This window comes from Lissotriton helveticus, chromosome 8 (genome assembly GCF_964261635.1).
Source record: "Lissotriton helveticus chromosome 8, aLisHel1.1, whole genome shotgun sequence".
Taxonomy (NCBI): domain Eukaryota; kingdom Metazoa; phylum Chordata; class Amphibia; order Caudata; family Salamandridae; genus Lissotriton; species Lissotriton helveticus.
Window position 1 is genome coordinate 600,018,716 of NC_136069.1, and position 26,330 is coordinate 600,045,045.

The window sequence follows — 26,330 nt, forward strand, 5'->3', positions numbered from 1 at the left end:
GTGTGTTTCCAGTCGTCAGGGCAGGTGCCGGATGTGAGGGAAGAGTTGATAGTATGTCCTAGTTCGGGAGCAAAGGCGGTGGCAGCCCTGTGGAAGATACGAGGGGGGCAGGGGTCCGTTGGGGCTCCTGAGTGTGTCTTCTTCATGGTTGAGGAGATGAGCTCGACGGACGTGGTGGCCCAGGATGTGATGGTCAGCTTCTCGGCCGTGCTGCGTGGTGTGATGCTGTCTTCTGCAGGCTCACTGAAGTTGTCATAGAGGGCCTTAATCTTCATGTGGAAGTAGGAGCTGAGTTTTTCGCAGAGTTCCTGGGAGGGTGTGATGTCAGTGGCTTCGCAAGTGGGTTTTGCGAACTGCTGAATTACATTGAACAGCTCCTTCGTGTTGGATGCGTTTCTCTTGACTTTGTCTCTGATGAAGGTTCTTTTGGTGTCCCTTATACGCTGGTAGTAGTCCTTCAAGGCAATCTTGTGGTTGTTTCGTGCATGGGTGGGAGTGCGACAAGCTGTTTCAGTTGGCGAGGTTCTCGATGAGAGTGGTAGAATCGGAGTCCTGGCTGATCTCGAGGTGGAAGTTCAGGTCCCCGAGTAGGATGTAGTCAGTGGAGGTGATGGCGTGGAGTGCGGCGAGCTCGGCAATGGTGGTTGTGGGCTGGGTGTGGGGTCCTGGCGGTCTGTAGATGAGTGTGCCGCGTAGCATGGTCCCGGGGCTGGTCTGGATCTGGAAATGGAGGTGTTCCGTGTTGGAGTGTGGGTCGCTTGTGCTAGATGTGGAGAGTCGGAGGGGGTTCTTGTGTGCAATGGTGAGTCCTCATCCCAGGCGGTGTGGGCGGTCCTTTCTCTGGATCTTGTAGCCTTCAGGGATAGCTGTGGCAACGTCGTGGCCAGAGGTGGTGTTGGTCCAGGTTTCTGTGAAGAATGCAACGTCGGGTAGGAGGGTGTCGATCAGGTCCCAGATCTCTACGGCGTGTCGGTGTAGGAAGCGCACGTTGAGAAGGATGCGGTTCAGGGTTTCAGTGGGTCGTCCAGTAGGAGGTCCTTCGGTGGCTGTGGGCGTCGTGACGACAGTGAAGGCTTCTGCCTTAGTAATAACTTCTAAATTAGATTTTTCTAGGACCACCGCATCACCAGACAAAGTGTGACCTCGATATTCCAAAGATTTTTTTTTACATTTAGATGACTTGAAGGTCAGACTATGGTTCTCTAATCGACTGCGTACCTCATAAAGGTCTTGTATGTGTTCCTTCTTATTCCTAGAAAATATTCAAATATCATATTGAAAGCACTTTATAAAATCTTTTACATTCCTGAAAATGTGAAACACGGTTCTCTGAAACACAGAGGCTGTAGATGCCTGCCCAAAGGGCATTCTTTTGATTTGGTGTAGGCCTTGTGGTGTAATGAACGCTGTCAATTGCTTTGGGTCTTAAGTAAATTCAGCTTGACCGTTTGGAGGTCTGGGCTGTGGGTCCAACAGACAACAACCAGGCTATCAAGTGCAGCTAACACCCCCCAGACAATTCCAAACCTCTTTAGTGCACACTTAGTGACACATAGCTGTCTGGTAGGTGGCAAGGTCAGCCCCATATTGTCAAGATGGAAGAGCATTACATTTGACAGGTGGGTCTTCCAAATTGTCCAACGGGTCTATTGTTTTCAACCCACCGTACCTGTCAGGTACATCATAGCTGCTCTCATTGGATGATCTGTCCATTATGCGACAAGAGGTGGAGGCTCTTTAAACCAAATGATCCATAGAGAAGGCTTCAGCCTCGAACATAGTGTCTGGATGTTATTCCCACTATTTCCTTATGCCAAAGTAGAACAGCGGCCTTCATCCCATCTTAGATCTTCACCCTCTCAATGACTTCCTTTGCAAGGACAAATACAAGATGGGCACGCTGTCTCAGCTTCTTTCTTCCCTGAATCTTGGAGACTGGATGGATGTGTGTGGTTTGAAGGATGCCTTTTTTCCCATCCACGTTCTGCAATCCCACAGGTACTAATTATTCCAAGGGGCACTAGTGCTCATAGGGTGTTTGCATAGGTGATGACTGTGGTCACTGCTCATCTGCTGAAGTCTGGGATACCAGTGTTACGAGAACTGCACATGGGTCGTGTTGGGCGAGGATCTTATGCAGTCGGCGTGGCTTCCGGGCTTGAGGGCATGGAGGCTGGCTGAGTTGTTGCGGTGGAGGCCCGGAGAACCAGGATTCCTGGCGCTGGTTGCGGACAGGCACAGACGGGCTTGCCTTAGGCGCGCCCGTGCAGACGTTGCCATTTAGTAGGGATGGGGGCCGTGAGCAGAGGAGTGGGAGCCGGGGCCGCCGGGGCGACAGGAAAGTAGGCAGCAGTCAGGCACAATTTACAAGTAGCGGGGAAAAAATTTAAAACAGTAAATACAGTACGCATGGAGAACAAGAAGCAGGCAGCAGTAGGCACAAATCCAAATCAAAGAACAGGTACCGCAGCAGCCTCAAACCCTGGGCAAAAAGGGTCAAGCTTGGCGATCAGGCTGAAGAGCTGCGCTGCTGGGGAGAGTGCTACCTGACCAGAGGTCAAGGAATCACGCGCGCTCCTCTGCAGGGGTCGCCATTTAGTAGGGGAGGGGAGCGGGAGCAGAGGAGTGGGAGGCAGGAGCGGGGCTGACCGGAGGGGCGGGTCACGGGGGCAGCAGCGGTGGGAAAGTAGGCAGCAGTCAGCCAAAATTTACCAAGTAGCAGGGGGAAAACGTTAAAACATTATACACAGTACGCAGGAAGAACAATAAGCATGCAGCAGTAGGCACAAATCCAAATCCAAAAACCGGTACCGCAGCAGCCTCGAACCCTGGGAAAGAGGCTCAAGCTCGGCGATCCGGCTGAAGAGCGGCACTGCTGGGGAGACTGCTACCTGACCAGAGGTCAAGGAATCACACGCGCTCCCCCGCAGCGGTCGCCATTTATTCCCCTGTAATGCCATCAAACTCCTGTGACACTATGTCTTTTATTATGGCCACCATATCATATTCACTCACAGCACTTCTTTTATCAGTTTGAAGGTTTATTTCTGCAATCTTGAAGTGAACCTAGCAATATGCACTGTGGAATTCCATCCCCACCGGGAGACAAAATGTTGACTAATGTTTTATGGTCCATCCTCAGGACAAATTTGCTGCTCAATGCATAGTTTCCAAACTGTTCAATAGCCCAGGAACACGCCACCAACTCCCTCTCAATCACTGCATATCTTCTTTTAGTGTCATCAGTATTTGTGATACAAATGCTACGTTCCATAAATCTTTACCATACCTCTGGGACAATACACCACCCACACCATGCATACTGGCACCTATAGTGATTATACACTCCTTTCCTATGAAAAATAGCTTCAGCTAGGGCGCTCCCACACTCTCAATCTTTGTTTTCAAATGCTAACTGCTGTCTTTTCAATCAAACAAAATCATCTTTGTGTCTCAACAACTCTCTCAATGGTTAAATCTTTGTAGCAAAATAACTTAATGAATTTGCTACAGTACTCACACATGCCAGCGAAAAGCAGCAGTTGCTCTTTGTTAACAGGTGCTTCTGCCTTAGTAATAACTTCTAAATTAGATTTTTCTAGGACCACCGCATCACCAGACAAAGTGTGACCTCGATATTCCAAAGATTTTTTTTTTACATTTTACATTTAGATGACTTGAAGGTCAGACTATGGTTCTCTAATCGACTGCGTACCTCATAAAGGTCTTGTATGTGTTCCTTCTTATTCCTAGAAAATATTCAAATATCATATTGAAAGCACTTTATAAAATCTTTTACATTCCTGAAAATGTGAAACACGGTTCTCTGAAACATAGAGGCTGTAGATGCCTGCCCAAAGGGCATTCTTTTGAATTGGTGTAGGCCTTGTGGTGTAATGAACGCTGTCAATTGCTTTGGGTCTTAAGTAAATTCAGCTTGACCGTTTGGAGGTCTGGGCTGTGGGTCCAACAGACAACAACCAGGCTATCAAGTGCAGCTAACACCCCCCAGACAATTCCAAACCTCTTTAGTGCACACTTAGTGACACATAGCTGTCTGGTAGGTGGCAAGGTCAGCCCCATACTGTCAAGATGGAAGAGCATTACATTTGACAGGTGGGTCATCCAAATTGTCCAACGGGTCTATTGTTTTCAACCCACCGTACCTGTCAGGTACATCATAGCTGCTCTCATTGGATGATCTGTCCATTATGCGACAAGAGGTGGAGGCTCTTTAAACCAAATGATCCATAGAGAAGGCTTCAGCCTCGAACATAGTGTCTGGATGTTATTCCCACTATTTCCTTATGCCAAAGTAGAACAGCGGCCTTCATCCCATCTTAGATCTTCACCCTCTCAATGACTTCCTTTGCAAGGACAAATACAAGATGGGCACGCTGTCTCAGCTTCTTTCTTCCCTGGATCTTGGAGACTGGATGGATGTGTGTGGTTTGAAGGATGCCTTTTTTCCCATCCACATTCTGCAATCCCACAGGTACTAATTATTCCAAGGGGCACTAGTGCTCATAGGGTGTTTGCATAGGTGATGACTGTGGTCACTGCTCATCTGCTGAAGTCTGGGATACCAGTCTCTCCTACCTCAATGACTTGCTGTGAAAAGCGTGCTAGCTACAGTCAGTCGCAGACCACCTGAATACTACAGTGAACTTCATGATATTGTGGTTTTCAATGAACCTGCCAAAGTTACAACTGACTCCTTTGCAGAGGCTCCATTTAATTACAGCCATCCTGAATACGGTGCGCATTTGGGTATATCCGTGAATGTACAAAGTCAGGACATTGTGACTATGATCTCAGGGTTTTAGCCTCTGTCCTGGGTTTCAGTAAAGTTGGCTTTGAGACCTCTTGGCCTGCTTTCCTCCTGAATCCTTCTTGCTGATCATTCCTGATTGCATATGCAGGTACTGCCATGGGATCTAATGTCTTGGTGGGCCCAGAACCAGAGGAACCTGTCCGATTGCATCCAGGTATCGGAGGAGACTGCATAAGAGCTTCTTTAGTGGCTGCCTGACTGCAGTTGGACCAGAGGCCGGACCCCCTCTCCCTTCCCTATCCAGACTTGATGATGGTGAATGTCACATCACTACTGGGTTGCGGAGGCCATTTGGGAGAGGTATCGATCAGATTACTCTGATCTCCGGCAAAGTCCCTCCTCCACATGAATCTGTTGGAGCTGCAGATAATTCACTTAGTGTTGAAGGCATTCCTTTCGACCATCACGGGCAAGCTGTTTCAAGTTCTCATGGACAAAAACACTGCCATGTGCAGGGCAGGGAGAGGTTTGGCTCCTTTGCCAGGTGGCTCTGTAGCTAGCTGAGCAGTCAGGGCGTTTACCTGGCGGTAAAAACCCTGGTGGGATCTTCAACTGCCAGGGAGATCTGATTGAGACTTTTAGTAACAGATTCCTTACTTTAAAATTATCCCAGGCATCAGACTGGAGCTGGTAATTTATCATGAACTATACTCCTGTGCGCTGGTAGGAGGTGCTGTTTGGCTCCACATGGCATCGCCGGTGCCATCCGTTCCAGAAGTGATGTGCGTGGTGCCTATAAAGCCGCAACAATAGTTCACTGATGTCAGTTCTTTTCTTTCTGTGCCAGTCAGCGCAGATCCAGAGAGAGTTACCCTGAGCCATTTTTTGACTGACCTTTTTCTGAATTTTTTAGCTCTTTCTCCTGGTCTCCTATGGTGTGGCATGGATGTCCACTAGGAAAGCTGGCTTCCAGTCTTGCGTCACCTGTCACCTGCAGATGTTGGCATCAAACCTCCATGTTGTTTGCCTCTGGAGCATGACCATGACGTGAAGACCTGGTTGACTGCCATGCCATGCTCTCCAGCGCCTTGAGGGAGCGGTCCCTCAAGCTGCTTGCCGCTCGATGCTGCAATGATTTTGATCCAGGTCAAGAGGAAGGTCTCTGGATTGGTTGCAGACCCATCGATCTGTGTCCCAGTTGAAGTCATCTGAGTGTTCAGGTACTATGGTGATGAGAAGGGTGGCAAGGTCCTGGACTTAGCCTGCCCTCAGTGGCAGTCAAAACTAACGTCTTGACAGAGGTGCTTCAGCCGGGAGTGACCACCTCTGAACTGCTTCTCCCTTTTAATGATCCCCTTACGTATGTCCTGCTTGGGACCTGTTCCAAGCCCAGCGCAAGGGCCCCTGTGAACAAAACAATTGCCCGCCAACATTGCCCGCCACAGGAGAGCTTAGTGATGCACGCCTCTACGTCCTGCTTAAACCCTGGTGTATTCTCTACCACTCAGTGGATAGGGAATCCAAGAGGCCAGACCCCTTAGGCAAGAAAATGTTTTCTTCCACCATCTTGACACTGCGGTCTGTGAACGCCACATGCTTTTTGGGTCATTACTCCCATGCACTGTGGGATTCGGTTGTGCAGGTGCTGCCCATGGTTCCGGAGGCGGCCCAGACCATAGTCTCCCATGCAATGGCAGGCGGGAGAGATGCAGCCAAGTTTATGATCAGATGTGGGCTGGATGCGACTGGCTCGCTAGGCTGAGTGGTTTCTTATAGTCGGTGGCCTTAGTGCACCCTGTCTGGCTGAGAACAACTGGCTTTTCAAGGGATGTCCATGCTCCCGCCTCTTCGGGGACAAGCCATTCTCAGTGTTGCTAGCCACCACCTCTCGGCAGCCACAGCCTCCAAACCTCTTTAGTTTGCCCTCCAACCATCATGGACAACCAGTGGGAGGCAGGATATGCCATCACCTGCACCACTGGCGGTCGATCACATCAGACCACATGGTTCTCCAGATCGTCCAAAGGGCCACTTCCTTCCCCTTCTTGACTACCCCTTCACCCATGCCACCCATTTGTGACAGGCTGACAGATGACCATCTTTCATTACTTTACCAGGAAGTGGCATCTCTTTTGGCCAAGGAAGCAATAGAGAGGGTTCTGATGCTAGAGCAGGTTGTGCTCATTTCTGCTACTTTCTTTTAAAAGATGGAGGCCTTCGTCCTTTTCTAGACCTGCCCCGGCTCTGTATTGTTTCCTCAAAAAAGGAGAAATTTAAAATGCTCATGCTCACTCAAGTCCTATCAGCCCTGGACCCAGGAGACTGGATGCTGGTGTTGGGCTTGCAGGGTGCATATTTCCACATTCCCGTCCTACCTGCCTACAGGCATTACCTGTGGTTCATGGTAGGACATGAGCACTTACAGTTTTGCCGTGCTCCCCTTTGGCCTTACCAGCGCCCCCTGGGTTTTCACCAATGTGAAACCCTCTATTCTGGGTCTTGGTGAGACTGACTCTGAAGCTTCTGGGCCTCATGGCCTCCTGCCTGTTACACATGCCCACAGACATATGCGAGCTCTGCAGTGGAATCTGAAGTTCTAGTGTGTACAGCATCAGGGGAATCTCTCCACCATGGTCTAGATCCGGCTGGCATTGAAAGTCTTTCTACCCTCCATCAAGGGATAGCTAGTGCAGGTGTTCACGGACAACAACACCATCATGTGCTACTGCAACAAACAGTGCGGGGTGGGGTCGTTGTCCCTTTGTCAAGAAGCACTGCACCGCTGGACATGGCTGGAATGTCCGGGTTTATCCCTGGTGTTTTAACACTTGGTGTGCTCACTAAACACCAGAGCTGACCAACTCAGCCAAAGATGCCTCACAAAGGCGTCTTCATCCAGAGGTGATGCAAGGTCTCTTTCAGCAGTGGGGAGAGCCTTGAATAGATCTGCTCACCACCACTGAGAATGCACAATGTCCGCAGTTCTGCGCTCTGGAGTTTCCAATGCACCTCTCTCTCTCTCAGACGTTTTTTGTCTTGAGTGGAGCTCTTGCCTCCTGTGTGCCTTTCCACCAATACCACTCTTGGCCAGAGTTCTCAAGAATATCAGGAACGACAGGGCCCAAGTCATACTTGTGGTTTTGGACTGGGCTCTGGGAGTTTGGTATCCCGAGCTGTTGATCATAGCCGTCGCTCCCCTGATCACACTGCCCCTTCAGGAAGATCTTCTGTCGCAGCAGCAGGGGAGGGGTCTCCATTCGAAATTGTCAACTCTCCGCCTTCATGTGTGGAGATTGAGCGGCGACAGTTAACCGAAGTCTGCAATGTTATCTTGGTAGTCAGAGTCCCTCCACCAAGATGGTATGCGCCTGCCACAGGGGCAAGTTTGTGGCATGGATTGTAGAAAAGCAATTTGGCCCTCTTTCAGCCTCCCTTTCTCAGTCCTTCTTTTTATTCTTTTTCTTATCCAGCAGGGCTCTGCATTGGGCACCTTAAAGGGCTATCTTTCTGCCATCTTAGCATTGCTGCAGTTACCAGATAAGCCATCCTTCTCCAAATCCCCTGTCATAAATTAGTTTTTAAAAAGTCTCCAACATATGTTTTCACCTTCACCCTTTTTCATGACTCCGTGGGACCTCGGAATTGTACTTACATTTCTGATGTGTGCTCCATTTAAGCCACTGTATAACTGTCCTCTGAGGCTCCTTACCATCAAACAGCCTTGTTAAAGGTGAAAGCATCTGCCAGAAGGCCCAGTGAGCTCCAGGCCTTGTAATCTAAGCCTCCATATCTAACCCTCTTCTCAGACAAGCTGGCTCTTTGCACTAGAGCTTCCTTTTTGCTGAAAGTAGTCATGCCCTTTCATGTAGGCCAGTCGTTCACCCTGCCTACCATTCATGCTCCCCCATATCCCTCTAAGGAAGAGGAACGACTCCATCGACTGCACCCAAAAAGTGTGTTGTCGTTCTTCCTTGACCGCATAAAAGATTTTCGAGTGAACGATCAACTCTTAGTGGATTATGTCGGAGTCAAGAAGGGGAAGGCTGTGCAAAAGCTAACCATCTCCCAATGGATCTTGCTCTGAATTATAATCTACTACACACTGGCCAAGAAGCCCTGAGGTCTTGCGTGGTCATTCCACCAGAGCCAAGGCTGCGACCACTGCGGTAGCACCCAGAGTTCCCGTCCTGCACATCTGCAATGCAGCAACGTGGGCATCTCTGTAGGGATGGGCGCTTTGCCTGTTCGGTCTTGCAAGACTTTTTGGTGTGAAATTGCTTCGCAGCCCTACCTCCGGGGAGGTATTGCTTGGATAGCTATTCTAAGGTAGGGAATCTGAGGCTAGAAGTCACGATCAAATAAACAGGTTACTTAACTTCAGTAACGCCTTATCTGGCTGCAGATTTCTTACCGCCCCACCCATCATCCCTGCTCTACAAGCAGATTTCTAAGGACAAGGCTGTTCCGCTTTCAGGGCGCCAATTTTCCACACCAGTGTTCTTCATGGTGCCACACTCCTAATGTGGAAAGTCGCGGTAAGAAACCAATGTCAGTGCACTGGAGTGGCACCTATATATGCACTGCGCCCGTCACTTCTGGCACAGACAACGCCACACGGAGCCGAACAAGGTCACCCACCGGTGAGCAGGGGTACTGCTCATGAAAAATGTACAGTTTCCTAGTAATCTCTGTCTCTCAGACTCGTTTTACATGCAATGATCTTCTGTAACCCTCCGCACCACTGCCTTTCCTGCCCCAAGTTCAGAATTTGATCAGGAATGACCAGGCCAAAGTCATTCTACTGGTTCTGAATTGGGCTTGGAGAGTGTGGTAACCGAAACCTCAAGGCCTGAGCATCTATCGTCCAATCAGGCTGCTGCTTTGGGAGTAGATTCCTTCATAGCAGCAGGCCAGGGCCTTGCTCCCTAACCTGAGCAATCTACACCTCCATGCATGGAGACTGATTGACAGCAGTTCATCCCCTTTGACCTTGTTCCTGAAGATGTTGATATGATCTAGCCAGCCAGGCATCCATCGACGAAATTGGTGTATGCTGGATGCTAGGATGAGTTTGTGGCTTAGTGCGGCACCCAGCAGATTGGCTTGCTGCAGGCTAAACTGTTTGATGTTTGTTTTGATTTTGTCCCAACAATGAATTGTGGGGGGAACTGTTAAAGGTAGTTACAACTTACACATCCCCCGTACCATCAGTGCAGTTACCCTCTAACACGTAGTAAAAGGCAGTATCTGGCCTGTGCTGTATGTCTTCTATTTGAGATCTTAGGTGACCGGCTTCCACAGATGAATGTGGTTTAGGTTGAAGAAAGGGATAGATGTAGCTTACACCACCCTTCTACGACAAGCGAAGTCACAGTGGCACTGAGACCGCCACCCTGCACATCATAGATTATTATTAATTATTATTAAGGGAAATTTATAAAGCGCCTGGTTACGCACATTATGCCCACTTCATCACAGATGAAGATGACCTTTGCCTCTTAATATTGCTGGACCTCTCAGATGCCTATGACACAGTTAATCTCTACAAGAAATTGGGTTACCGGTTGAGGGGAGTGAAACTCTTATCAGTAGAAACTGAGTTTTTCAAAATAGTGCCAAAAGGTGTAAAGCGGTGGAGCATGGATCGGCTACAGGAAACCAGTTAGGCCAGCTGAACAGAGAACCTTAAATCCTAGTTTGTGGAGCGTATCGAGGATCTGCGTTGGCCAGCCAAAGTGTTGCGCCTGTTCTGAAAAGCGGCAAGGCTGCGGTGCAAGGACCTTTGCCTTTGGCGAGGATCCCATCGATTAGGGCTTGAAATGCGAAGTCCAGTGTCAAAGATGTGTTAAGCAGTCGAGGCAATGCCTTGGTTCAGAGGAGTTGCGATGCAGACTCAGACATTGTTGTAGAGGCTTCTGTAGATCGGCCACAATGCGATGCAGGTCTTTGTGGCAGTTCCGATCCATGTAGTAGCGTCGAAGTGTCACCTCTGGGTGGGGTTGCTCTACACAGTAGAGGATACCCATTTCCAAGGTACCAGGACAGAGGTGGCACTACTTGGCAGGGTGGACTCGCAGATGTCAGTCAGGTGTAGGTACAAGGTTGCTGGAAGCCTGTTGTGCCCCTGACGCTTCAGATCAGGAGGCCAGCCAGCTAGCCCTTGAAGTCTCTCTGGGTTTCTGGGTTCAAGAGATGCTTTCTAGTCCTCTTCACCCAGGCAAGTGGAACAGCAGGTCAGCACAGCAAGGCAGGATTCCAGCAGGCCAGCAATCAAGCAGAGTGGCAGTCTTTTCAACAGCACAGCAGTCCTTCATGGCAGTGTATGCACAGGTCTAGAATAGTACTGAAGTAGTGGTGTCTGAGGTCAACTATTTATACCCAGTTGTGCCTTTGTAGTGGGGAGGAACCTTTGAAGTCCTCAAGGATCCTCCCTTCCCTGTCCTGTCTCCAAACTAACTACAGGGGGTATGCACCCCTTTGTGTGGAGACAGGATATAGCCTATTCAAGTGTAAGTGGGGCTGTGCCCAGCAACTCCATCTCATCCTACCAGTGATGGCCCTTCCAGGCTCACCTAAGCTCCCTATTGTGTGTGGCTCTCTAAGAGAGATAGACAAATCTTAATAATCAAATATACTCAGTCTTGTGACTCAGGTACAGGCTACCAGCTCTAAATAGCTAAGGCAGGAAAATGCCAACTTTCCAAAAGTGGCATTTTCAAAATTGTAACTCAAAATCTGACTTCACCATAAATTAGGATTTTTCATTACAATTTCAAAAGACACCAAACATAAACTTCTGACCGGCTCCCATTTGGAAATTACAGCTCATTAAATGTCAGAAGGTAATTCCAATGTTAGTGTGTGTTAGAGGTAGGCCTTTCAATAGTGAAAAAACAAATGTATGGATGTTTCACTATTAGGACATATAGAACTTAAGAGTGCATGTCTTACCTTTTAAATACATTGCACCTCCCCTCTAGGCAGCCCAGGGCCTATCCTAGTGGTGCTTTTTGTGTATAAAAAGGGATGGTTTGCATATGGCAAAGGTTTATTTTGCCAGGTCGAAATACCAGGTTAAAACTGCACACACAGGCTGCAATGGCAGGCCTGAGACATGTTTAAAAGGCCACTTAAGTGGGTGGCACTGTCATTGCTGCAGGCTCACTTGTAGTATTTAATTTACAGGCCCTGGGCACATGTAGTGCCACTTTACTAGGGACTTACAAGTAAATTAACGATGCCAGTTGGAGATAAGCCAATGTTACTATATTTTAAGGAGTGAGCACATGCACTTGAGCACTGGTTAGCAATGGCAAAGTGTGCAATAAGAAGGCCAGAAAAAATGGAGGAGGAAAGCAAAACGTTTGGTGGAAGACCACCCTAAGGCTGACAGGTTTAACAATCTCCCACCCTCCTACACATTCTCGAGTCGTTAATGGGATTCACCTGCAATCTCCTTCACTGATTCACCTCCTGCCTTTCCAACCGACACCAGTTTGTTCTCATGGGCACCTCCAGGTCACAAAAGATCCCCATCACCTGTGGAGTCCACCAGAGTTTCATACTGTCTCCTGTCATCTTAAACTTTTACATGGAGTAACTTTGTGCTCTGCTCACAGATTACAGCATCGAGATTCATCAGTATTGTGCTCTGCTCACAGATTACAGCAACGAGGTTCACCAATATGCCAACGATACACAACTTTTCTTTAAATAACATTTATTGATGATTTTAATAAAGTTATATATTTTCAAGTGATATAGACAAGTGATGGACCAGAGCAGAGTCAGCAGGACGTGTTCGCTTTTGGCAGATCATTTCATTAGAAGATTAAATGCATAGCTCTCTTCCCTTGCATCTCACTCCACCTCAGTAATTACCCTGTTTGTATCGGATTCATACGGGTTACGCGTGTCCCGTTTCGGATTTGAAAAAGCATTGCACAGCTCCCTCCATTCCCTAAGGTCCTCATCCAGTCTATCATCTCTACGGCTCAATTTCATGTGGGATTCTTCTGCCAACGTCCACTCACGCACCTCCTTATTCCACACATCGGGGGTGCGCTGCCCCATCCATGTCATGGCAACCCTACTTTTCGCCAACAGCAACTGCCAAAGCTTGTAGGCTGTTTTGCACTTCCTGGGTTTCTTAATGTGTCCCAGTAAGCAGTGCAGTGGGGACTCCTCAACCTGAAAGCCCGTGCCCCTCTGCACAGTCCCCACTATCTGGGTCCAGAATTGATCCAGAATTGAATCACTACGGGGCACCCCCATGCTAAGTGCAGGAAATCTATCCCAGTCTCACCACACCGTGGGCAAGTGTCCGAACCGTTCATGGCAATGCAGTGTAGCTTCACTGGTGTCATTGTGATGTATCAGTTTGAATAACACGTTACAGGATACTATATGAGTAAGCACACTTAAGTCTGTCCATACTTTGTCTCCCAGGGGCTCTGTCATATCAGTGTCCCATGCTACCCTTGACCTGGAGAGGGGTGGGGGGGAGGGGCTGTTGAGTCTGTCCTCATTGCATTATATAGGAGAGAGATCTGACTACGCCCAGAGCCACAGGTGAGCATTATATCGAGTGTGTGAGTTGTCTGCAGGGTACGCGGTGCAGGTCGCCTTAACTATATCCGTCATCCCAGCGTAGTGTAGTTAGTGACCCGAGCCCAGCTCAAAGTCCTCACATGTCTGCTTGTATGTGATGAATGTTTCCCCGGGTACAAGTCGACTAACTCTTCGCAACCCCCAACCTCCCAACACCTGGAATGACATACGAGATATCATTTTTCGCACCAGGGCAAGTATCCATAAAGGCAGTTCTCGATGGAACGGTGCTCATCTCAGTATCCTTTCCACGTATAGCTGCCAGAAGCTCGCAGTTTGGCGGACTATGTAGGGCATATCTGCGAAGACCCCAGTTTCCTCCATCAAGTTTGCCCGATTGGACATGTCCCGCCAGCAGTCTTTTCTCCCAGTTGTCCACATTGTCCAACCACCGGAAAGTGAGCTGCATAGTAGTATAAGTCCAGCCTAGGGGCTTACTGTCCTCCCTCCTCATACCATCAGGTCAGAGTACTCAAGGCCACCCTGCTGTGGCGTCCCGCCCAGAACAGTGACAGAAACACAGAGTTAAACTGCCTAAATACCTGCGCAGGAATATAGCATAAAGAGTTTTGCAGCCTTTACAGGCAACGCAGCAGTACCACCATCTTAGACACCACTAGTTTGCCCATCAGTGAGAGTGGCAAGCTATCCTGGCTGAAGATGGCTGATAGCCAGAAACCGGTCCTAGGATGCTTGATTCCGGTCCAGGGAAGACATGGCTTGGCAGTTCGGGCTGGACTGTTCCCATGAGGCACAGGGTCAAGACTAATTTGCATATGGCCATGTCTGAACTGGGGTGGCTTGGTGAGCAAAATAACGATGGATTAAACCCAGATCTGACTGAGGGTGAGTGTTTTGCCATTGTGCAACATTCCATCCATCATCTTGTGTGTTTTGGGGTTCTTTTCTCTTGCCATCCTCTTCCCCCATCGCCCGTTTGTCTCCTTATACACTGTGGTGGGTGGTGTTCTGTGTCATCTTGTTAGCCCATGTGGAGTGTGCTGCTTTATACTTGCCCATCACGCAGGCGCCGAGGGTCCTCCTCGGGACGTGCACTCCTGATTGTGTCGCCCACTCTGGGTTAGTGTAATCCCCAGTTGGGGCCCATCAGGCACCCCTAGCCCGAGTCTCACATATAGGGGGTGTTGCGACCCAGGCCTCCCCACCCAATCCGTCACAAGGTCACCCACCAGGGCCCTGGACTCTTGTTTGGGCAGAGGGGGGGCCTCATCCTGCCTCTACTTTCTCCAGGAGCCAGATCATCTTCTAGGAGTCCTTCCAAGCTGAACTGGGGGCCCATTTGCCGCGTTATCTGGGCAGCAATCCCGCCTCTTCAGTGAGGCCGCTGGTTCCCCTTTATTCCTTTTCGCCCCCGCATAACTGAGCTTGTGCTGTGGTTCCCGGGATGTCCCCCCCTCCTGATCACCACGTTCCCTGTGCAGGCAGGCGGGACCCCTCCCAGGCCACCGTCACCACCGGTGCTGTCCTTCAGGCCCAGCGCCCCACCAGGCCCTTCGTCAATGTCCAGTTGCTGTTGGATTCGCTTGGGTCCCGAGGTTGTGTCAACTCTGTGGAGCCGTGCCTTTCCACATCCACGTCGGCTGCCAGCAATTATAAGGACCGCCACTCTGGGCTCCCAGCCATGCGCCTCAGGGCGCCACACAATGAATCCTCGGACCTCCACTGACCACGACGTCAGATACAGGCCTGGACAGGAAACCTGGTGTGCAGGGTTCCATACAACTCCGTTTGCCCCTACGACTTCTCCTCGCCCAGTGCCTAACACTCTCCTTCTGGAAGGTTAACGCAGCAGCGTGTGCACTCAGTAATCAAACTTAACGGATCATTAAATAGAATCACATGATCATGTATTTACATTGCGTGCAAAAGGTTGAAGGCCCTGCTAGACCTTTGGGCTGAAAGCAATGTGAACGTCTGGGAAATTTCCCAGGAACCTGATGCACTGCTCAATTCACTCAAACGGGTGTAAACCATAAATCTTCATACAATGAAATAAGTTATCATAAATTGCAAAATTAAACAACGGTATACATCCTGTTGAACAATTCAAATGAATATCACAGATGTCGAAGTCATTAATTTGTTGCTCGGTGGGTATTTATTGAGTGTTCTTATGAAGTTGTTGAGTAATCACAAAATCCAGAACTGGAGCAACATCATGCGATTATACATCCCAATGCATTTCGGGCTGAACAAAGTGCCCTTCGTCAGGGGAATCTATAAGGTGATAATTATGCATTTTAATCAACAATAACAGCAGTAATATTATAGCAAATCATTCATTGAGGCCAAGAAATATTATGTGTGACACAACACATCAGTCATAGTGCATAGATACTAAGCCACCAGGAAAAAGACCCAATCTTCCAAGACTGTAGTAAAAAAAGACCAACCTTGTGTGTTGGAACGGAACGCCGGACAAAAGAACATGGTGTAAAGTGAAGAGGAGCAAAAAAACGGTGTAACGTAAGGAAGAGCAAAAAGGGTAAAGTGCTTACTTTAAATTTCGGAGGGGCGCAAAGGCAAATCATAGTGTGTGCCTCCGACCGTAATCCTGGTGTATGGTTGGCTAAAAGAAATGCGAATGGTTCTATGTTAATGGGCAAGAAGCGCGTTGTGGTGGAATATGGGGAAAATGAAATAAACCAAACTCACCCACAGGCTTCTACCGCAAATGCGAGATGTGGTTCAAAAAAAGTCTGGCGTCCCTGTCAAGTGAATAGTGGAGTGCACTTAGAACACAAAACTCTATCAAGACCGGCACTATAGGGTAGACATATGGAAACGAACAGGGACTCACTTGTCTGTAAACTGGTTGCCTGAGAGTTACGGCGAGTCTAGAAGTGGCGTGTGGGAAAGTGACTTCCTATATTCAGATTAGAAGTAGAAAGGGGACTGACTACGCGGTCGCCATCTTGGGAATAGAAACACTGCGACGTTAGTGCAAAATTAAATTAAAACCAAGGGAATCACCGATGAACGTGCAAATGATGTGTACTGAATACAATTAAAAGTTGAAAATTCACTTCAGGCTAAGTCCAGACTAATTTAAAACTAAACACGCCACTTCTAGACTCGCCGTAACTCTCAGGCAACCAGTTTACAGACGAGTGATACTCACGGGTGAGTCCCTGGTCGAGGTTGGTCTTTTTTGAGTACAGTCTTGGAAGATTGGGTCTTTTTCCTGGTGGCTTAGTATCTATGCACTATGACTGATGTGTTGTGTCACACATAATATTTCTTGGCCTCAATGAATGATTTGCTATAATATTACTGCTGTTATTGTTGATTAAAATGCATAATTATCACCTTATAGATTCCCCTGACGAAGGGCACTTTGTTCAGCCCGAAATGCATTGGGATGTATAATCGCATGATGTTGCTCAAGTTCTGGATTTTCTGATTACTCAACAACTTCATAAGAACACTCAATAAATACCCACCGAGCAACAAATTAATGACTTCGACATCTGTGATATTCATTTGAATTGTTCAACAGGATGTATACCGTTGTTTAATTTTGCAATTTATGATAACTTATTTCATTGTATGAAGATTTATGGTTTACACTCGTTTGAGTGAATTGAGCAGTGCATCAGGTTCCTGGGAAATTTCCCGGACGTTCACATTGCTTTTAGCACTCTCCTTCGGCAGATGAAGGCACCACTCCCTTTCCGGACCGATCCGCCAGCTCCAGGGATCCCAGGCCACCCCGCGATGGCAGCCCGCCTCCTCGTACACCTCCGGCGAGGGCCCCTGCTGTGCCTCAGCCACTAAACCCAGGACCGTGAAAGCTCTGATAAGGCCACCCTCTGGCTTCAATTATGCAGCCCCAGCTATCTGCAGTCACCGCGGGCGGAGGAGCATACAGTATGGTAACAACAAGCGGGGGCGCTGGACACAAACCTCCACACCGCAGCTAGGGCTCCTTGTCTATAGGGCCACCACCTCAGCTCAGGCCGTGCCCGCCTCTGCTCACCGCCACTTGCCTGGTCTTCATCCCACTGGGGACCTCTGCCGTTCACTCACCGAAGCCGGAGTCCAGCCCAGTGGTACACTCCTGCAGGCCCAGAAGCCGACCGCAGGCCACTTCCGTCTCTGCCAGTGATACACAACTTTACTTAAAAGTTTCCTCTTCTTCAGACATCCAACACGTCAAACACTGCTTGCACTTCATCCATACCTTGACAGATTCAAACCCCAACTCTCACGGAATGTCAGATCACTTGGATTCACCCTGGGGGCCAGCCTCTTCCTCAGTGAACACATTGCCAGAAACAAAAGACGGCCTGGCACCAGCTCTCACTTCTAAAGAATGTCAAACCGTTTGTTCCAGAAAGCAACTTCAGAATTGCTGTTCAAGCCCTCATACTGTTGCATCTGGATGGTGTTAATGTCTTACTCGATGGCCTCTGAGACTCCATCCTACATACCGCAGCATGCCTCATCCAGGGCCTGATGAAATATTTTCACATCAACTCATCGTGATGGAACCCCATTGGCTCCCCTTGCCACCCCGAACTTTCTTCAAAACCAGCTGAATCATTTAAACAAGCCATCACAACCGGCACCTCCGCTTATTTTGCTCATCATCATCTTATCATCATGTCTGGTGCTTTTTGGCCTAGCCACAGCCAAGATCCCATCAAACTGCAGACTAAGAAGTGTAAGAAAGAAAAAAGGAAGACAACAGGTCTTTCCCATCTGTGCACTCGGGGTTTGGAACAACATCCTCGTATCCATTAGGACTTGCCCCAACGTTGTTTCAATTTAGTTGAACAGTCACCTCTTCAAAGACAGTTTTGATGGCAAAGGAGATCTGGCCTGCTGCCCCTATACTGTTCTTTTGGGGGGATTTCTATGCATGGGCCGATGGTGTAAGGCAGCTCCACCTACTTGGCCAGAGGTCTAGGGGCTTATGTCACAAACATAGAAATCAGAACAAACCTAACTGAAAACTAATCCAGGCGAGCTTTAAAAATAACTCAACCTAACTTTCAATTACAGACAATTCAATGCAACATTTTGTTGAAGTATTTTTCTGTTTCTGTTTCTGCTCTTTTCATTTTCCAAGTGTGAAATGTTCCTCACTTTGAGCTAAAATTCAAAGACAGCTAAAAAAAAATGCGCTAAGACTGTCATTCAGCATTCTACTCTGCCTCGAAATGCAGAATGTTGGTAACCTGATCGTTTAAAAAAAAAATAAGAAACAAACTTGAAAATGTATGTTTTTAAATTGATGTGCTAACCTTTTGTTCTGCTTCTCCAGGGAGAGATGTGTGCGTGTGCTTTGATAAACATATGTATATTTGACTTAGACATTCAGAACCTTTTTTCTGCTCGTAAATATGACCTGGACAGAATCCACATTTTTTTTTATCGGCGACTTAGATTTTGACAGAAAACTATGTTTACATTCTAAACAAGCTTGTAGTGTTTAACAAAAATACCAATGTTTATGCATACACGTTTTTGTTTGTTTTCTTACACAACTCATCTGTTCTGCGTTTGTAGACAAATAAAGAAGCTCCTGATTGGTACAAAAAGCTCAAACCGAAAACAGGATGAACGATTATCCAAGTACTGGCAACACAGGAACATTTCTTCAGAGAAGACAATTTGCTGAATAAAAATGAACTGTGACCCTTATCATTTGTACTCACTATTGCGAGAACAATCCAGATTCATTTCATATTTGTCTCCTCCCCTACTTATCACATTCTCTTTGAACGTGTACAGTTTGTATTTGGATGTTTAATTTGAGTGCAATGTGTTTTTTTCTCCAGCTGTGAAAATTGCCTTTGGTTGCAAAAAGAATGTAGCATATATGTTATATGTTGGCAGACGATTAAAAAAGTGTGTTTTTAATCCATTCATTTTACTGAAGTCCTATTCTTTATTTTTTTTAATTAAACTATGTCTCTATCAGTGTTGGCTCTAGTGGAAAGCTCTGACAAAACCACTAGGTCTGCCTTCATTATAGTGCATGCACCTGGCAACATGCTTACAGCCATGGATAGACAATACATCAAGCACATATTGTAGTGTATTGTAATTGCATTTATATAGCGCTTACTACCCCTGACGAGGCGTCGAAGTGCTTTTTCGGCGAGTAGCATGCTACTCCGGGACACATAGAGGATTAGTGTTGAATTAGTATAGTGAAACATGCAAGTACATTTTAAGTGGTGGATAGGTTAGACAGTTAATTGGATTTGGAATGATAGCAGAAGGATAGAGGAGGACAAAGGCTTGTATTTATATAGCGCTTGTTGACGCACGCTATTCAGGAAGCCTACAAAGGATTAGTGGTGAATTAATATGGTGAAATATGAAGTAAATTCAGTGGTGGATATTAGTCAGTTACTTGGAGTGAGAAGGTTAGCGGAGGAATAAAAGGGAAGAAAGATTAGCATTCATATAGCACTTGTTACCCCTGATGGTTGTTGAAGCGCTTTTCTGGCGAGTAGCATGCCACTCCGGAGCCCATAAAAGATTACTGTTGAAAATTAGTATAGTAAAAAAATATGAAGTAATTTGAATAGTGGATATGTTATTCAGTTATTTGGGTAGTATGTTAGTATAGTTTAATATGGAATTTGAGAAGTGAACATGTTAGTCTGTTAATTTTGATTAAAAAGGAGAGTGGAGGGATAAAAGAGTGAAGGATTAAAAAAAAATGTTTTAGGTCTTAGCAGTAGGAGGAGGCTTTTGGGTGAGTAAAAAGGAGATTTGGATGGGAGGACTCAGAGGGAAGAGTTTAGAAAGGTTTGTTTTAGGGGATCGGTATAGTAGAAGAGGGGTCAGATGATGCAAGGAGGGGTAGAGTAGGAGTCTAGAAAGGGTTATTTTGGCAATCATAGTAGTGGTATGGGGTTTGGGATAAATGAGAGAGTGGATGTAGAGGATATATTGATAGATTTATAGGATGAGAGAGGGTAGTGCATTGGAAGGAGTAGTAGTAGAAGTTTGAGATGAGTCAGAAGGTTGGGCTAGAAGATATATTGAGCGAAGTATAGGCTGAGAAATAGGGTAGTGCATTGGAAATGCTAAATTAGAAGAAAGTGATAAAAATATAGATCCATAATTACATTGAAAGTATAGAGTGATCCTAGAAGTACACCAATGGTATGTTCTCAGGATACTGCCTCTTTACTCCGGGGCTCACAGTCTTTTATATTCTTTTACACCTGCATAAGAACACTCCCAATGCGCAAAATTGAAACCAATGAAAAGATATGTTTTTTTGGAAAAAACAAGACGTCACGTGATTAAACTATCCACCCCCTAGGTCATGTTTTGACTAACCCCACAAGTGATTTAATAATGGTGTCCCTGAGTTAATCAACAATGGTAGACATGTTTGTATATTGCAGAAAAAGCCAATTTGCAAGGTAGGATAAGGCGGGGAGAAGGACAATGAAAACCAACAGATGGTTTGAGACAAGGATTAGTGAGTCGGGACAAGAATACTGAAGGCCAACAGGCAGTTTGGATAAGGATTAGTGAGTCGGACTGATTCCTGGAATCAACTTCACCTCAAGGATAGAGGGGTTATTTGATACGTGGCAGTATGAAGGGCAATAGTTTTCTGTTCGCCAGGCTGCCTGACTGAGGGTAACACAAAATGGCAGTGAAACACAAAAATTTAGTCGGAACCGAATTTCCTCAGACCCTCCTTTTGCCATTACGCAGGCAATACATAAACCCACGTTAATCTGAGTCTATTTCAATAGCCATAATGTCTTTAAGCATTTGTTGCAACATCATTTGTATGTGTTCTGTTTTCTGCGGAATAGGTCTTGGCACACACATGGTGGCACAAAGGCCACAGATGGCGGGACCACATTGTAGGCAGAGGCAACATGAAAAGACAATGGCTAAAATCATTTCAATGAAAGTCAGTACCTTCCATCCCCATGTGGACAGTAATCCCCAAAACCATCCCATCAGAGACCAACTTCCTTCGTCCTGGTGGATGGACTCAGCAATGTGGTGTAATTTAGAGATGGCCTGGTATACTGTAGGTGCGTTATCAGGTATGTAAACGCAACAACTGGATCCAATCAATTTACAGACTCCACCACGGTCTGCAAGAATGATGTCTAACACCATTCTGTTCTGTAATGTCATAAGGCGATCCGCCTGAAGCTCGGCGGTGATGTTACCCAGCGCTCCGACAGTTTCATTTATTGTTGCTTCAACTACTCGAATGAGATGCCTGATGTTTCTGCTATTGGCCTTAGGGCCCCAAAATGGGAGGAATCCTTTGAGGAAGTCGCCTCCCTCTTGTCCTGCTGTGTCTTTTTGATCAAAGACACCTCTCTTGTATTTATTTCTATGATGTCCTGAAGGAGCTGTATATGTTGTAGGGAGGAGAAAAGCCATATAACAAGTTCCTGAGAAATCGGCTGGTAGACATGTATAGGCCCTATCATGGCAAACGAAATATGTTCCCTGAGATGCTACCAGCGGTGGAGAAGTTTGGGATGCATAGGTATATGTAATGTTACAAGTGCTCTTTCCCAATTGGGCCTTAAGACTCTGACCATTTCCTTGGAGATAGAGGTGACCTTGGTGGGGTACAGTATATATAGGTGGGGATCTTTTCCTTTTGGCTCTGTCTGTAAGACTAGTGACGTAATGTGTCACATTCCAATCAATGTATGCTTGTCGTTTGTCAGTAGGGAATTCATTAAATTTGTTGTAGTGTTTTGACATAGCCACTATTCCTTTTATTAGCGCGTCATGACTAACGTCAACTCCATCCCTATACGGACCAACAGGATGTCGATGTTGGTTCTCATAGGCATTGGCAAACATAGCGGTGTAAGCCCAAGCGGATCCTTTCAGGGAAAAGGGTAGAACTAAATATGGCATTCCTTTATCTGTATTATGGGGTAAAAGTCCACAAACCCAGCAATCGGTGGTATTGATCACCAATTGATGCTGGTGTAACAATTGAAGGAAGGAATTATTGAGATACTCCATTCTCCTAATTAGCTCATACTCTGGTAGTGTACGAAATTGGTGTGGGGAAGCAGTAGTGCGGAAAGGTATGGGCTGGGAGATAGATATGTTTGTGCTGTACAGTGTGAACAATCCAACCCACACATGCTAATATAATACATAAAGAGATTAAAACACACAATGTTATACTACATCTGGTATATAATAATTTGCAATATTTTTTCATTATATTCTTTTCATCATTTTTCTCTAACATAGCAGAATCCATCTTCTAAGTGTTGCTCGTGGCAGTCTTCCTTTTTCACTTAGCCGTGATTATCAGCCGTCCTATGACACTGCAAGTCCCGCAGACCTATTGCCACGACTCGGGTCACTAACTAAGGCTCTTACCACAACCCTGCAACCTAATTAGATGGTCAATGTCACAAAAAGCATAACAAAATTCTTAATTGTCCTTAGTTACTCTAGATCTCAAATTGTATCTAGTTTTGTTCGGCACAGTCTGATTCTGAAAATGTGTCTCTGGATTAGTTGTGTTCAACCTCAGATGTGGTGGGACAGCTTCCTGCAAGACGTCATCATCTTCTTTTTCGGACTGAGTCCAATACAGGTGTGCATCGCTAAAAGGTACAAATCGGGGGATCCTTTCACTTTCAAAATCACCAATACCTTCGCGGACCCACTGGTCATAAGGCAAAGGCAAGGGTACCTTTTTGCAATGCACACCATGGATCCAGTTCTTCTTGCCAACCACCTTTACAGCTGTTTGTGTCGTTAGGAAGACTTGACAAGGTCTTCTCCAGCGAGGTTCCAAATTCTTTGATCGCTGAAAATTCTTCACACATACCCAGTCCCCTGGGTGTATGCCATGTCCAGGATCAGTTGAAGCCTGAGGCAAGGCGTCTTGTACCTGTTGGTGAAGGGCACGCAATTTAGTGGTGAGGTCATGTAAATAATCAATTAACAATGGGTACTCTAACTCGGAATATTTCTTTGGCCTTGGGACTCCCCAAACATTTGCTGGGCGTCCAAACACAACCTCGTAGAGACTGAGTCCCATACGGGAATGAACAGTTGTTCGAGTGGACAATAGTGCTAAGGGTAAAGCATCGGGCCAGGCAAGACCCATGCTGGCCTGTATTTTTGCTAGTTTGAGTTTAAGAGTACCATTATAGCATTCCACTAGGCCTGCTGACTGAGGGTGGTTTGCTGCATGACATTTCTGTCTTAATCCAAGACCTGCACATACTTTCTGCATTATCTGACCTATAAATTCACTTCCATTGTCGCTCCAGAGGATTCGAGGCAGGCCGAACCTTGGGAAAAACTCCTTCAAAGGAACTTTGGCTGTAGATAGAGCAGTATTATCCTTTAGGGGGTAGGCCTCTATCCATCTAGAAAAGGCACATACCACCACAAGGACATACTTAAGATTATTACATCGCTCCATGTGAATACAATCTATTTGCAACACCTCAAAAGGATATGTTGGAGGAGCAAATGACCTGCTGGGGTTGGTGTTCCTTTTCCTGGGTTATGCATCAAACAAACAATACAGTGTTTAACTAGATTATCTGCACATTTTGGAATACCCTCATTCTGCCATACAGAGGCCAGAAGTTTGCATATTCCTTTAGCACTGATGTGAGCTGGACCATGTGCCATGATAACAACCGGAAGCACATGGGCATCTGGTAGCAGCCAGCGCTGATGTTCAGACAATTCGGTCCAACACCCTGTTACGTCTAATATTCCTGTAGTCTCTCTCCACTCACTCAATTCTTTCTCTGTATCCTCTTCCTGAATCATGTTCACACTTTCTATTGTGTCCTCACACATCTCTCCTTGTCTGACCCATCTAGCAGGGCCTGCAACATACATGCGGCTTGTAACGTCTCTGGCTGTTTCTTTAGCTGTCTGATCTGCAAACGCATTTCCTTGACCCACATCATCAGTAATCTTCTTATGCGCACTACATTTGATAATTGCTATCTGAGTAGGCAAGGTAAGTGATTCGAGAAGGTCATTCACCAACTCGCCATGCTGTATCTTAGCACCTTGGGAGGTGAGAAATCCTCTCTTCCTCCATAAGCGACCAAAACTATGGGCCACTCCAAACGCATATTGACTATCGGTGAACACATTCACTCTTTTTCCTTTAGCCAATACACAAGCTCTAGTTAGAGCTATCAATTCAGCTGCCTGAGCTGAATTCTGTCTAATACGTGCAGTTTCTACAACTGTATACAAAGTCGTAACCGCATAGGCTGAGGTCGTCTCACCATTGGGGAGCTTAAAACAAGAGCCATCAACCCATAAGATTCCATCTGGATTCAAGAGTGGAGTATCTTTTAGATCAACTCTACCTTTTGTCTCCTCCTCTGTACGGAAGAAACAATCATGTTGTTCTTGAGTATCTGCTTCTACTGGGATCGGTAACAGTGTGGCTGGGTTTAGGGTATTGCATCGTTTAATATGCACATGACTAGCAAAAAGTGTCAGTTCGTACCCTGACAAGCGGGCGCTAGTAAGATGCTGGGTCTTTGTCCTATTTAGGAGTATATCTACTGCATGTGGCACCATGACAATAAGAGCAATATTTAACACCAATCCAGCAGACTGTCGAATGGAAACTGTCATTGCTGCTGTGGCTCTCAAACAACTGGGTAATGCCTTGGCCTCTGGGTCTAATGTGGCTAAAAATAGGCACATGGGCGTTGTTTGTCCCCAAATTGTTGCGTTAAAACTGACAATGCACAACCTTCTCTCTCATGCACGTAAAGTGTACAAGGCTTACTGTAATCAGGAGTACCTATCACAGGAGCAGAACAAAGGGCAGTACGTAAATCATTAAAACTTTTCTGACATTCTGCAGTCCAAGGGAGAGGTTGGGGTGTATCTTTAAGAGAGTGCTAACAGAGGTTTCGCTAACAAAGAAAAATTTGGAATCCATTGTCTACAATAAGAGGTAATGCCTAGGAAGGCACGTACCTCCTTTTGTGTATCTGGTACAGACATTTGAGCAATTGCTTGGATACGTTCTGGTGTTAATTGTCTTCCCTACTTTGACAAGAGATGACCTAGATAGGTAACTTTTTGCCGGCAATATTGCATCTTAGAGGGTGAAACCTTGTGATCAAGATCAGCCAAGTGTCGTAACAGTGTAATAGTAGCCTGTTTACAAATGTCCTCAGAATCAGCAGAAATCAACAAATCATCTACATACTGAATAAGAGTGGCACCTGGAGGTAAAGTGAGAGTATCGAACTGTGTTTTTAAGGCTTGGCTATAAATGGAGGGACTCTCACAATAGCCTTGAGGAGCGCGTGTGAATCGGAAGCTTCGGCCTCCTAAAGAGAAGCCAAAAATATCTCTACTTTCTTCGGCAATGGGAATACTGAAGAATGCGTTCTTCAAATCAACAACAGAAAACCAAGTAGCAGAAGCAGGTACCGTTGTCAATAGGGCAGTGATATCTGGGTCGACAGGAAATTGCGGTACAACAATCTTGTTGACCTCCCGGAGATCGATCACAAAGCGATAAACAGGAGGTTGGGAAGAATCAGTATGTTTAAGAATAGTTATAACAGGACTATTGCATACATTTCTTCTACTCTCTTCAATTACACCTTTCTGAACCAAATCTTAAATAATAGCCAAAAGAGCTTTTTCACCATCGCTGGAAACTTTGTACTGGGGAATGCGTGGTAACTTAATATTGGGTTTGAGGGTGACAGCGTAAGGCGGGATTTGCAAAAGGCCAACATCATGAGGACCTGTAGCCCAAAGAGTAGTAGGAAGAGAATGCAATTCAGGGGGAAGTTTGTCTTTAGACAGATACACTGGGGAAATCAATTCCCTACCTAAAGTGAGATGTACACCAGAAGGAGAACAATGCCGACAGTTTTTTTAATAAATCCAGACCCAACAAATTTTCACCACAACCAGTTGTTAA

At 46.4% G+C, this 26,330-nt stretch overlaps 1 protein-coding gene across 1 annotated transcript in view; it reads left to right on the top strand.

Moving 5' to 3' along the window:
* The window catches only part of PIBF1 (progesterone immunomodulatory binding factor 1), an 853,407-nt gene extending 834,130 nt beyond the window's left edge, over nt 1-19,277 (top strand). Inside the window, exon 18 of the mRNA XM_078656041.1 lies at nt 18,920-19,277. Within this exon, the coding sequence (XP_078512167.1) occupies nt 18,920-18,973 (54 nt within the window). The 3' untranslated portion in view covers nt 18,974-19,277. The remainder of the gene's footprint in view (nt 1-18,919) is intronic.
* The last annotated feature ends 7,053 nt before the right edge of the window (nt 19,278-26,330 follow it).